Source organism: Thamnophis elegans, chromosome 7 (genome assembly GCF_009769535.1).
Source record: "Thamnophis elegans isolate rThaEle1 chromosome 7, rThaEle1.pri, whole genome shotgun sequence".
Lineage (NCBI taxonomy): Eukaryota > Metazoa > Chordata > Lepidosauria > Squamata > Colubridae > Thamnophis > Thamnophis elegans.
The window spans coordinates 42,493,192-42,507,902 of NC_045547.1; the positions used below are offsets into that span (position 1 = coordinate 42,493,192).

At 31.3% G+C, this 14,711-nt stretch overlaps 1 protein-coding gene across 3 annotated transcripts in view; it reads right to left on the reverse strand.

Annotated features, from left to right (window-relative positions):
- Window positions 1-2,404: 2,404 nt before the first annotated feature.
- Window positions 2,405-14,711, reverse strand: part of METTL25 (methyltransferase like 25) — a 31,265-nt gene continuing 18,958 nt past the window's right edge. The window contains exons 7-12 of one of the 3 annotated variants that reach the window (XM_032221255.1): window positions 12,533-12,562; window positions 10,207-10,280; window positions 9,381-9,474; window positions 5,862-5,936; window positions 4,743-4,814; window positions 2,405-2,648 (exon numbers count right to left, since the gene is read on the reverse strand). In XM_032221255.1, the coding sequence (XP_032077146.1) occupies window positions 2,562-2,648; window positions 4,743-4,814; window positions 5,862-5,936; window positions 9,381-9,474; window positions 10,207-10,280; window positions 12,533-12,562 (432 nt within the window). In that variant the 3' untranslated portion in view covers window positions 2,405-2,561. Of the gene's footprint in view, window positions 2,649-4,742; window positions 4,815-5,789; window positions 5,937-9,380; window positions 9,475-10,206; window positions 10,281-12,532; window positions 12,563-14,711 lie in introns of all 3 variants that reach the window. The other 2 variants (XR_004255736.1, XM_032221256.1) reach the window with 2 other exon arrangements.

The window sequence follows — 14,711 nt, forward strand, 5'->3', positions numbered from 1 at the left end:
TCTTAACAAATGAAAACATCTATATTTTCTTTTCTCTGTATGAGGCTCTTTCTCTGAGAGTCTTTTTGCCATAAGAAAAGTGGTGATGACAAATATAAATATAGACAATGAATTGCTAATTCTTTTTGTTAATCCAACAGACAAAAACTTTTTAAAGTCTCAGTAGATAGATAGACAAACATATACAGAGAGAGAAAGAAAGACATACACACACACACAGACAAATATATATATATATGTATGTATGTATGTATGTATGTATGTATGTATGTATGTATACATATATATGTATATGTATATAATGAATGTGGGACTATTACACAGCAACTAATGATTTTAGCAAGTTATCATTAACATTAATAAATTTACATATTTACATTAATAACGCATTAATAGTATTTAAATTAGATTTTATGCATGGAAATAGTGACTTCCCAGTTCTACATCAAATCTTGAAAAAATCCAATAAAAATAGCTGTGCACTTTCTCATTTACTTCCCGCTGACAAAAATTTGCAGGCTTCTTAAAATAAACATAAATCAACTATAAAGCCTCATTCATATGGTCTATGGAGTCCAGTTATACTTTAGTTTAGATAAATATTTTATATAGCAAAATTTCAATAAACTTGCTATTCTCCCTTTGTTATCGGTACATATCCCTGCAAATACTACTGAGTCAGTTCACAGGGTCCAATATTCGGCCTTGAATAGTAACCACTGCAGGACAACTTCCTGGTATGAAAACATAAAAACCATGTAGCAAGAACAATTAAGTCAATGTTTCCTCCCATTCCATCTTCCCATGGCCATCAGTGAATGAATCAATCTACACAATCTACTGAGTTCTTGTTATACAAATGCATCATTTCCCAATTATTTCAGTAACATAGTTACTCATAGTAAGACCAGTTTCTTGGTAAAATTCCTCAGGTTAACAGAAAAAAAAGTTTAATTGCCAGAGCTCCGAGTATATGTATACATATCAAAATAAATTAAAGCAAATATTTTCCACCATTTACTTTTAAACGATTAATTGTAACATCTTTAACAAATCATAGGAATCCTCCATGGATTTAATCTCAATATACAAGATATGGATTATATTTTACATGAATATAGAACACATATACAGAAAACAGATTAGGAGAGGGAAAGACACAGGAAAGGGATTTGGAATACTTCATTCCACTTCATGGACCCAGGGGAAGAAAAAGTCTTCAGCAGTATGCAGATGAGAGCCCTGCACTGTATCACTAGCTACTCACCAATGTTTTGTAACCAGGTCAGCTAAGCAAGCATAAACTCAGCAAGCATGTGGTTTTCCAAGCCTACGGTTCCTCTGAAGTCAGGGACTCGGATTTGTTCAGAGAACAGGTATTCGTATACCATTTCTTTCTCTTAATCTGATTCCAGCTCTTTAAGAAAAACTGGGTGGTTCTTTCAATCTGTTATAGAAACTTGAAAGATACCTCAAAGAACTTCTGAAATAAGCAAAGACTGGTAAGGATCCCTACCTAGGATCTCAGCTCCTGCATCGCCCATGATTTACTTCAGCCTGGAATGGAGATAAGAACTCAACATGAGATTTTTTTCCCCCCTAAGGCTTTAAAAAGCAGGGTTTTTAGACTAGGTCCCTCCAATATAGACAATTCAGAGGGGCAGTTAAATTATCCCATTACCTGGGTGCAAAATAAAAAGACCTCCCAGTTCTTAGAAATATGCTTGGAAATATTTACAAGATCATTCTCTTCTTTTTACATTCATATTCATTTACATTCATGAGCATTGATTATATTTGTAATACTAAAGTGATGTTTGCAAAAGGAGAATGAAAATAAGGCAAAATAACGCTCTCTCATAAAAATTGTTCTGCAGTTATCCCATATCTCTTCAAAGCCTACTATGTTATAACTTTTCTTCCTGTGTAAGGCTAACATGGTGCAATATTAAGATTTCAGAAATAAGAGTAGGAATATCAGGAATAATTTAAAGAACGAAGATGGTAGCTGTGATCATGGGATCAAAGTCTGTGCCCCTTTTTAAGGGAGTGACATATGCAATGTATACAAAGTGGATACAGGGCTTTAATCATGCAACTGCAGCCACCATCTTGATTTTTCAACATTTCCACCCCTCCAATAGATGTCCATGAGTGAGTGTTTCTGAAGACAAGTTGAAAGGCAAAACTTTTTGACCAAATTGGAATTATGACATTCCTTTTCCTACCTATTGATATGTCATTTTCACCCTTTTAATCAGACAATACACTCACAAATATTATATCTTTTTAAAATTTCTTTGCTGAATTTTTATGAAAGTAAAGTATTTCTCTTCAAATATCCGCATATGGTCACAATTGATTGTTATGTATTATGTTAAGTTAATAATTTATACATCAGCACAAAGGATAAACTTTATTTTTATTTCATTTGTCATAATATATTAGCAATAAAAATACACAAATAATGGAATTCTTAATCATGTAAAATGGTCGTAAAAATCAAAACAAATTTACAATATTTTTTTCCAAGTATTACTTCATCCTGCATGTGAAAAGTCTTATTTCTTCAAAGCTACAACTGCATAGCATCTGGGGGATTTTATGGCATCAAATAACTTTACCAGTCCAGACCAGGCAATGTTGTCCTGTAAAATAATATTTGATCAGTAAATATAAAAAAGATATTAACTTGAGATTTAGCAATTCATTGAAATCTAAGGTAAAGCCTGTGTTATAAATAAAACAAGACAAAAACTTTTCAAAAATGGTTTCTTCTGGTGCTGCTAGACTCAACTTTTTTGCCACCAAAGACTAACATGACTTTCCTCCAACATAAACTTTGCATATGGAGAACCAAACTGGGGACTCAATACAATAGTAGTAATATACCACTATGTATTGAAAATTCAAATAGCTTTTAATTTCAGCAGTAAACCAGAACTTCAATATTCTCAGATGGAGGCGGGAAGAGAGCTGATGTTGCGACGGCACGACGTGCAATCTCGGTGCTCCGAGATTGCAGTCAAATTTCTGCCACTGGACAGTCCATTTGGACCTAAACTGTCCTGCAGAGATGGTGATTGTGAAGGGCACCTCCAGGAATAGCCCTTTTTTTCCAGTGACAGAAACGCAGCTAATGAAGCTGCTGAAATTGGAAGAAAGCAGAAAGTGCGTCGAATTGGTGAGGAAATTTTATTATTAGAGGAAGAGACTACCCAAGAAAAAAAAATTAATTTAAGATTAAAGATAGAAGACTGTAGGCAGAGAGATTGATCTGCATTGAACTTAGTATGTTATCCAGTTTCTTTTTTTTTTTTTACAGATGGAACTTTTGCAGGGGCTCCCTATTTTTTAAACTGAATGAATTAATTCTTTCTTCTTCTTTTTTCTCTTTTGCTTTCACCTATGGATTAAAATTCTTCTTTTTTATAATGCTTGATTTGATTGATTGGATTGGTTTTGATCTCCATTTAAGGGCTTTTTTTTCTTTCTTAAGCTTGAAATATAAAGAAGATAATAAGAAGGATTATAAAGTGGGTTTTAACAACAGGAGGAAAAGCAGTTACACTGCCACTTAGAGGCTGGCTACATTGTTTTTTCTTCTTTCTCTTTGATCACTTGAGATTCAAGTTTCTTTCAGTTTGTTTACTGACAGTGATAGTAGGAAGAGCACAAGTTGTTTATACAGGTGCCTTTTGAAAGTTCTATCACTAGCTATTGGAGGGAAGACAACATTTTGACTTGAAAGATAATAAATGAACCTGTTTGATGTTTATTAAAATAGCCTTGAACCCTATAGTGGCAGTGTCTGCAAAACTGAAAAAATGGCTGAGCAGGAAAAAGAAACTGTAACATTGCAAATGATTATGTTTGAAATTCAAAATCTATTAGTTGTGACAGACAGAATTGAAAAGAGATTGGAGAATATGGAATACAAAACAGAAAAATCTGATGGAGAAACTGAGGATGTTTACCAAATGAAGAAAATGGGACAGAATTCAAAAGTCCATGCAACATATTTGAAGATTGTTAAAAAGCAAAGCAAAATTGGACAACCTCTGGAAAAGTCTAATGGTCACTATTCACAATCTTAAATAATAAGATTGGTGTAAAAGCCTTTATTGGTTTCAACTCAAGCCAATAGAAAATATATTTACAAATATATCACAAATCATGTAGCATAAATCCCAAATAGTCATGAATCAAGTAGAATGAATCTTGTCAAATGTATTTGACACAGAAGTACAATCTGTAATACACAGACAGAATAATAATCAAGAAAGTATGTTCTTTAACTTTAAATCCTTAATTTAGAGTAATCAGTAATTCACACAATAATTTTACAATCACTTAGTAAAAATTATCTAGGATCCACAACGTATAGAAATATTTTTGAAACATAAATATAGGTCTTTAAAGAAAACAGTTGCACAAAAGTCATTTACTGTTTCAAGCATTAATAATTAAGTTTCCTATGTAGGCAATATCACTTCAATATTACTGCAGTTAAAATACTGCAGTAATTTAACATGCAATTTAAACTACATAAAAACTTTGTTACAGCAAATTTTCCCAAAATAAAAACATTTGCTGTTAAATGATGGATATGATAGATTGGACTTTAAAATTTTGGCAAACAGACATAAACAATTATTTGTTTCTTTAATATGAAGGAGACATGATTTGCTTCAAATACTTTAAAAATAACCTGTATCATGGATAAATCCACCAAGACTTACCTGTTCTTTGAGAAAGCAGAGACGATCTAGAAGTATCAACACCTCTATGCAAGGTCCTAGAACAACTTTCAGCTGAAAATTTAAATACAACTGAATCACATTTCTAAAACGCATACTCAAGAAGAGAGAAATACTACCTACAACACAGATTTACATTTCTTATTTAAATATTTGAAGGTAAACTCTCGTATGATCTCATTACTTCAAGGATATTAATTATTAGAAACGTATGAATCAGTTCCAATCCATTTCAAAATGTTGATCTCATTTGGATTGTTAATTTAATTCATAAAAGCAAGGCTATTTAAGAAAGGGCTTTTAGAAATAGATAAAAGACATTATATTCTCAATTAGACTCGAAAAGTTTAGTTGACTGGGAGTCAACTGAATGACTTTTTCATCAAACCTCTCCAAAGGATACTAAGCGGGATTTTCAAAGTGGCTAGGCCAAAACAATTTTAACTGCTGTCAAAAAGATATATTTGGTAAAGCAGGGTTTAGCAATAATTATTAACTGTTTAATGTAATCATGTAAATGTTGTACAATTACCATATTTTGTGACTGCACATAAAAACATCTACATTATTTTTGTTTCAGGAAAATTGCTGAAATCATTTTTGGCATTTATTGTTTTACTACTGAACAGAAAATTGCATTTCCTACCAAATCTATTGAAGAACATGGAATATTTATTTTTAAAAACAAACTTGCCAATTCTTGCCAATTCCATTTTATTGGACATCTTTAAAAAAGCAGCATAATCGTGAACAAAGTCTATAAAAAGTATTAAATATGGTATCTGTTACCTAGTAGGTCTGAGGTGTAACTCAGCATGAAAAATTAAGTGGCAGCAATTTTGTTCAAAGTTGAACAAAGTAATGTATTAAAAGGAGAACAAAACATTCCTAACATTTATTTGACTAGAAAAAGAATCTTCATATGTTCTCAATGAATGTTAATATAATTTTGGAACAGACTATGCTCCTAGTTAAAGATTATTTGAATTGTTTCCTTCTTTACAGAAAATATCAAACACAAACACTTACTTCATCATAAAATATTAGCACAAGTGTTATTCATGCCATGCTAGCAAAAATATCCCAATATTTCAATGTTACCATATTAAAAGCTTCCAGTTCATTCATTCTATGCTTGTATTTTTCAAGGTATTCTAATACGAGGCTGTCTGAAATCTGCAACAGCAAGAACATTGGTGATGGCAACTAACATTTGCCTCAGGCATATGCTAAAATTATTTTTATAATTAAAACAGTTCAAAAATAAAGCAATTATTTTACAATCAACAATTTCTAATTTATTATAATGGCTTCTTAATTTTTTTCGGAATGATATAACAATATATAAGGGACTATATTTAAAGTGTTCAAAAAACAGTCCAGTTTTAGTATCTGAAAATATATCAGATCAGATCATGAAGACATTAATCTGTGAGCATTTTTAAAACATGCAGCAATTATTACAAATCAGTACAACTTTATCAGTCTTACCAGAATGTTCCCATGTCACTATTTTTTTTAAAAAAAAAAACAGGTAATTTTCTGAATATTCAATGAACATAGTAATAGTAATTTATAAACTGAGTATGAAACTGAGTATAGCATGACTGTAAAAAAAAGGAAGTCCAATTTTGTCACATTAATAGAAGCAGAGTTTCTTATTAAATGCTTAAATCAACAATCAATTTGAAAATCTGTGGCTAGACCTTAGTGCCTGGTTAGATTCATGAAGCACGAACAGTGATAAAATTGGTGCAATGAAAGTATTTGCTGTTTTAACCATTTACCTGTACTACCTCAGAGCATATACTATATATACTGTATAATTATATACATAGTTTTGAAATTCTTTTTCAGTGAATAACTGAGATTCAAAACTTAAAAATTAAAAGCGAAGAGCAAAAAGCTTTCATGCAGTGATCCAATAATAACAGTCAATTAATGTGCTGCTGTTCCATCTCCATCTCTTAATTAGCACTGATTTTATCTGGAAATTATACTTTTAGCCAAATTTCTAGGTTAGAAGTAAATGATGGTTTACACCAGCTACATTTTTAGACATAACTGATCTGCTCAAACATAGAGATACAGAAAACAAGTCACACAGGAAGTAAAGAACATGATGACTGAATCCATTCTTCTTGGACATCCAAGAACTGTCCACTATGCCTAAACTAACAGATGTAAACTTCAATGAATGATCTTTTCATGCAACTATATAATACCTTCTAAAGAACTGAAGGAGAACCTTGCATCTCCAAATTACTAAAGCTTTAGAAAGGTTACATGCAATTTTTATCAAGAAGTTGACATAATATGTTCACATAAAAGAGGTCATCAACTTTTAACAGTGAAAAAATACCAATAATAAAAGTCTATGCTTATTTGATCTTGAATGTTTATCTATCAGAGATTTGTTCCTTCTTCACCAACACCTTACTAAATTTTCAGTTTGCTTACTTTAAACTGAAGCCTGTAGTTTGTCAGATGATTTATGTAGCTATTACAGCTGTTAAAACTGTCAGATTAAACTGAAATTTGGCACTGGAATCATGAACATTGAATGTTAGTTTATATTTAAAGTACAGCCATCCTTGAAATATTGCATAAATAAAAGATTTTACCACAATGCTATCAGCCTTTCATAATCTCACTTGACAACGGAACTACATTGTCTTGTCCAAAAACGCCTGATAAATACTTTTACTGAAACGCTTATTATAATTTAGATTAGCTATTTGCATTAAAACTCAAGCTAACAAGAAGCAGGCAAACCAAATTCTAAACAGCTGCAAATAATTTCATACTAAAGTTTTCTTGACAATAGGTTCCACTGAATTTGACTAGGCTTATATCTGAGTAAACTATTGTTAGAATTGCACCATTGCTATTGAAAAAAAATTCACCAGCAAAAACTGAAGTTTTTTAAAAAATTGCAGCTGTTTCTCATTAATTAGTTGTAGAAATGTACAGTATATGAATGTGTATATAAAATACTGTGCAGGACCCAGTTTAAATAAAGTAGACATACAGTAATTCCTGCTGAAAAGCCAATTTGTATCTTATATACTTAATAAAAGCCATTGTTACTGCTGAGTAAGCAGACAAATAAGTGGAAGATAAAAACATTTTTTCCCTGAGATTTCATCTATTCCCTGAATTTGAGATAGTTTTAACATATAGTTTTAAAAAATGTCTAAGTAGTGTACGGGTATGAAGTCTAAGAATATGTGACTATTTTAGTTATATTCACTTTGGCTAAATACTAGAAGGCCAAAGATGTATCAAGACATTTCATCATGAATAAATGATGCCATCTGTGTTCTTTAATAGTCATTCCAAAGGAGAGAAAAAAAGGAAACGTTGCAATGATAGATCATCCTTATGGATCATATAATAAGTTGTCTCTTTGGAAAAAATGGAAAAAATAGACTTTCCGACAGGGCTAGTGAGAAGTTAATAGCTATGGGCATTATTAATATCCATTGTATTAGGGAAATGTGTAGTCCTAGGAGCAACATATTTCTAAAACTCAGGTAGAATTGAGAGAGCTCAATGCAAACATGTACAGATAGATTATTCTAAATATTTTAAATGTTTTAGGACAATCTATGTATAAAAAGAAGTCAACATTTTACAAATATTCTTTTTCACTCTGTAACTACATTTAAAATTTGCAATACCACAATGCATTAAGTCATTGCTAAAACAAATGTTGGTATCATAACTTCCTTCATGAATACTTATTCCAATGTGTATATTTTGCATATTTCTTTTTTTAGTAGATCATTTTTCATAACAGATTATGGTAGCAAAACTCATACTCACATCACAGGCTGATAAACTAAAAGAAACATAAGAATTTCCTTTTCTTTAAAATATCATCACACCTGTTTCTTTTTTACTACCATTTATCAAAGTGAATTTACCTGTTTTCTTGTATTTGATATGATCAATTGTCTAATCAATAAGGTACACTATTATTACTGTTACTACTACTACTTTCTCCTTGTGATTTGACAGAGAAGCAGAATGACTTCAAACTGTATAAAAATATTGATAAATGCTTAAAATTTCATTGAATTAGAATACATATTGCACTGGCATGGGGTATGCAATGACCCAACGTTTTCTGTAATTGCTGTTGTAGCATCGTTTATCTATAACATTTTACTTTTTAATTACAGTAGATTAAATGCAGAGTGGGGAAATCCTCAGATAAATAGTAATAGAAATAGCACTTCATAGTGCTTTACAGCCCTCTCTAAACAGTTTACAGGGTCATCCTATTGCCCCCAACAACCTGGATCTTCATTTTACCGATCTTGGAAGGGTGGAAGGCTGGGTCAACCTTCAGCCTGTGAGAATCAAACTCCTGGAGTGAGCAGTGAGTTAGCCTGCAGTACTGAATTCTAACCACTGCGCCATCACGGCTCTTATAAGCTGTAAATATTAACCTGTTAGAATTTGGCAATGATTATTATATGTAACTTAGATTTAATTGCCAGCATTTGCAAAATTACATGTTGATCTCAACATAATTTATATGACCAAACAAATCACTGAAATATTCTATAGTGGGTTCACTATATGAATTTCAATTTATAACCAGATATTTACCTTTGATTCATCTAGTTCAAGTTTTTTCAAGGAAATTCTAACGTAATCCAAAAATGAAGATGATTTAGAATATACTTTTCCAATATTACGATCACTGAAATGACAAATTATTTCTTTTGTTATTTTTCCAACAGGACACACACAGAGACACTCAGTACATGAAGAACAATTCTGCAGTGAAGAAAGACTCTCTCTCTCATTCTCATTCTCTTTCTTGCCCCCTCTCTCTACACACATACAGAGAGAGAGAGAGATTTAGTATCTGGCCAGTTTTGATAAGTCTGAAACAGATACTAGTATGAAATTCTGGAGAATCACTGCCATTTTCACTCAGTACAAGCTAGCTTCCTACCATTTTATCAGCTAACCTACAGCTGTGCTGATTAAAGGACTGTAGCATTGTACATACTAAAAGCATATATTGGCAGTATTGCAAACTCAGTTTGATGAAGGCAAGTCAAGAAAAGGTCTAGAGAAGTGCAGAACTTCTACACTTGCACAATTAGAGGTTTATGGTCTATGGTTAAGTGTTTACTTAAGGGATTACTTCTCTGTGTTCTAAAACTAAATTCTCAGTCTTCAGTGAGAATGATAATAATTACAACTCTACAGTTCAACCATGAGGCACGTATATTCTCTTCTGGGATAGTACAGAATGAAATCAGATTTCAAAAGGTTAGCTTGTTGACAAAGCCAAAGTCAAATTGACAGATAGATTTTTTTCAAATAGACAAAAAACAAAAAATAGCTTTTCTTTTAGATTTCAACATCAACAAGAAGCAAATGTTCTGTTTATACAACAAAATATAAAATTGCAGCATATTACCTTCTCTTGATGCCATAACATTCTTCTACAATAACCTGCAGCACAGCCCGATAAAACAAAGATTCTGTGGGTAGCTAGAACAAATCAAAGAACAAGAAGTAAAGCTGCAACCATACACCACAAATAAAACAGCAACAATTATTGTGTATCTTCAACCAGTATTTGTATTTATTTCATCTAATGTTCCTAGGAAGTTTCTTATTACTAAAATAAAATATTGCTCTGTGAATATATTACTGCCAAGCGGAAAAATAAGCACAACCAGCAGAAAAAGTTGCGCAGAATTGAAAAGAAAGCTATAAGAATGACAAAGCCATCTAGATCAAATTATGATAATAGGTATTTAGGTTGGACCACAGAAAATGAACTCATTTAATCTCCCTAAAATCAGGGGAAAATACTTTGCAAATAAGTGTCCTTTTTTTCTCCTTAACAACTTCATCTTCTCTCCTTGGTACAAACAGTATTTTGTTTCTAAAACAATGCAAAGTATTAAAGAATATCTAGGAAAGACTATTTTTAGCCTTCTTAAAATTCAGGGTCAAATCCATCCTATATAAATTCCATCAAGATCTATAGCTTTGTAATAGGAACACAATGGTTTATAAACCTGGAGAACTGAAGACTCAGTTTATGCACATATTTTAAAAGGGATGAAAAATGATGCAGTACTTATTTACATAAAAGAAATTTAGCTGTTGATTTAAAAAGAAAGAATATTTAGAGTCCTGCCAACATCTAGCATTTGTAGCAAATCAAAGTAAATGCTTCCAAATTTTTACTATTGTTATATTTTCAGAAATGAAAGAATAATATTTTGAAAAATGAATTATTGGGAGTTTTAGCCAAGATTAGGAAGCCATTTCAACCAGTGTGTTTCTGGTTAAATGTTGGAATATGACTTAGATGATGAATAATCTAGCTTTAAATTAATGCTATTTCATTCTAGAAAGAAACATTTGGTAACCATTCTTATGAAAACAGCAGCACCACATTATAAGGAAATACAGGCAGCTCCCCAGTTATAAAATTAGAGATGACAAGCATATTCATTTAAAGAAACAATTTATAAACTTTTACTACATTACAGGAAAATCTGAAAGAATCCAAATGCAAACAATTCACCTTAAGAGATAGCTATTAAATCTCTAGAATATAGGTGTTCTTATATTTATTTCTCCATGTAACTATATATCTATATTAATAAACATGTACAAGAACGTGTCAAATTAAGTGAGTCTGAACTTATTCCATAATCATTTGCACTTCAGGAATGAACCTGAGTTACTATATATATTCTATTTGAAGTGTTGGCTTCTTTTCTTAATAAGGACATGCACTACAATTCAACACAGAAAATGAACCTGTATGATCTTCTTGGGATAATTATTTAGAAAGAATTCCTAGCCTGAGTGATTGGCAAATTGACACAAGAGTGCTACCAAATAAGACATTCCAATGTAACATAATCAGATGAGGTCCAATTTCAAAGATCTCTGGAACAGAGAAAATGAATGGAGAACCACTTGCAGGTAAGTCATCTATTCTTGTTGAACTATAAAATACGAATTTTTAAAAGATCAATATAACATTCTTGTACCTTAATTCATTTACTGTTCAAAAATTAAGGGTTTTTTAATATTCAAAATAATAATAATCAAATTGTAATACTATACTATCCTCAACCCAATCAATCAGGATTGATTTTAAACATGGATACTGCAATGAAATAAGACTCACAAATCATTTATATTGATTTAATATACAGATGTTTCTTGCTTAATAGCTACTTGTTCACAGTGACCATTCAAACTTATGAGGCATTGAAAAAATTGACTCATATATGTACCTCCCCATTTGCAAACATCTTTGGCCAGTTCCAACAAGCAAAGTCAATGAGAAAGCCAGCAGAAAGTTGTAAATGACAAGTGATATCCTTGCTTAATGATGGGAAGTAGGACTGCCAGAATTTCCACTGCTAAGTAGTGTGATTACATGACTTCATTCTTTAGGACATCGTTTAGCAATGGAAATTCCAGTTCCAATTAAGGAACTTGTTAACTGAGGATTATCTCTATGTTCTTTCTATTTTAGTCATTCTTAATTAACTGAACAAATTATTCAGCTAAATTATTTTATCATAAGGAAGGCCAGAAAATGTCACGGTGCTGATGATTCAAAATATCAATCTATCTCCAGTTCAAGCTTTACTGTTTGCCAGCTATTCCATTCTAGCAAATTACAAACTTCAACATAATATCATGTGTTCAAAGTATTCAAAGAAAGAAAATAACTGTCATTAGAATGTTAAACAGATATTACTTACCATCTGACCAACTGCAACTCTTTCCAGAGCCTTTAAAAAGAAATTAAGGTATTTATTCATTTAGATAAACTTTATAAATAAGCAGACCATGAAATAAAAAATATTTTATCAAACTATATATTAAAATGCTTCTTTAAAGATGTAATCACTTTATATTTAAAAATATAATATTTGTGTTTGTAATATATATATTACACACACACACACACACACACACACACACACACAATACTTTCTTCTGCAAAAAGCCAAGATGATACTAAGCTGTTTATTTTATACGTAATATTTTTTTCCAAACCTAGTGAACAATTAATTTTAGTCTCTCGTTTTCCTAATTCATATTCAGTAAAGTCAACAGTACATACATTTGGAAGATATGACCTTAAAATGATAATATAGTTTGAAATGTGCAATAATGAAATAAACATTATTAGATTAAAGCAGGATACCAATTCACTTCTGCAAAATTACAAAATAATGTATCAATGTCTCCTCATTAATATATCAACTTAATAAAATAGAACATCAATCCACAATCTCTATGCTAATATTAGATACTATCTCTGCAGGTCTCTACCTTACTGACTCTAATTCTAACTCTAAATTCATTTCATTCAATTATTATGCTTTTTCACACTTGAAACATAGAAAGGAAGTTAGGAAGTTTCTTTTGGACTTTAGTAACAAACGCTACAAACCAGGGCTGTGCATGATTTGCAAATGATTCTGAAGAATTGCTTTAAATTCTATACAACTGTAAACTCAAAATTCTCTACTGGTAACAAAAGCAGTTGCACTGTTTTCAGGATTTTGTGCAATCCAGAAAAATATATTTATTATTTATTTCTTAAGGTTTCCATGCAGCTTCATTACTGCAATTAGGGGAAATATTTATTTATTATTCATTTTAAACTAGTTCTGAGCAGTTCTCAAGGGGGGAAAAAGCATTAGGAACAAATAAAACTGAAGCAAGCAGTAAGAAACCAAAACAGCCAGTAATATAGCTTTATCTTAACTGGCACTTTTAAAAGAAGTCAGGTCATTAAATCGACTCTTAAAAAGTACCAGCATCCTTTTTCTATTTCACACTTCTGTTGATTTTTTTAAAAAAAATCAGAAGTTGATGGATGAACAAAATTAAGACCCTGGGGGCTTTAGCATTTTGCACTTAACTTTTGATCCAAACCAGATTGTGTCAGCTTTTCACATGGAAGGAGTATCCAAACTAGTATAATGTGAATAGGAACTTTTTCCTCTGTACATAACATGTGGTATATACAGTTATAAAGTTCCCTACTTGTTTCACTAGATTCTGATTGGCATCCACACATTTGCTTGAAAAATAGCAACATTCCACAGTTGTTAATTGCCTGATTTATTTCACATCTTACTCTTCTTATATGCATATATTCACTTTTATTATGCTTTTGTTTCCAAGTTTCCTTTGATTTCCCATTCTCGCAATTATATATAAAATATGAACAATGATCACTGAATGAATGTCAATATCATTCAAATACTTTTACTGACAAATCTCATGAGATTATATTTTTACTTTCTGCATCTTGCCAGTTAAAAACTTTACATAAACTGTTAAAATTCATACAGCTTTTACTCTTTAAAAAATCTAACACATAATTATACAATTTTAAAGCAACTTCCTCCTTCCTATTTTCTCTACTGCGCCACATTCATAGTTAGAGATATGATACACATTAAAGAAATGCACAATAATATCCTACTGTTTAAAATGGCAGAACAATGCTCCTAAAATATTTGTTAAGATATTGAGAGGCCAAAATGAATAGAATTCAGTTATTGTCCCCCCCCTCCCACACAAATCCTTCTATGTAATCATACACAATGGTACATCAGTAAAAAAATAAACTTTTTATAAGTCCAGCAAGTGTTATTAAGAAGATATAATTTAGCCATTAGACAATTTGCAATTTGTTGGCTACACAGAGAGATAAAATATTTACTTTGAATGGGCAAAGATATTGATAGTCTTTCCAAAAAGGATAGCTTTTAATTATCTTCCCAATTTTAAAATCTGAGCATAGTGTTCAAAACAAAAATAGAAAAAGTCAAAGAAACAACAAACAGGAATGCATATGAATATCCAGTCAGGAGATCCAGGTAATCTCTCTTCAGCCATCTTCTGAAATGAATACATGCT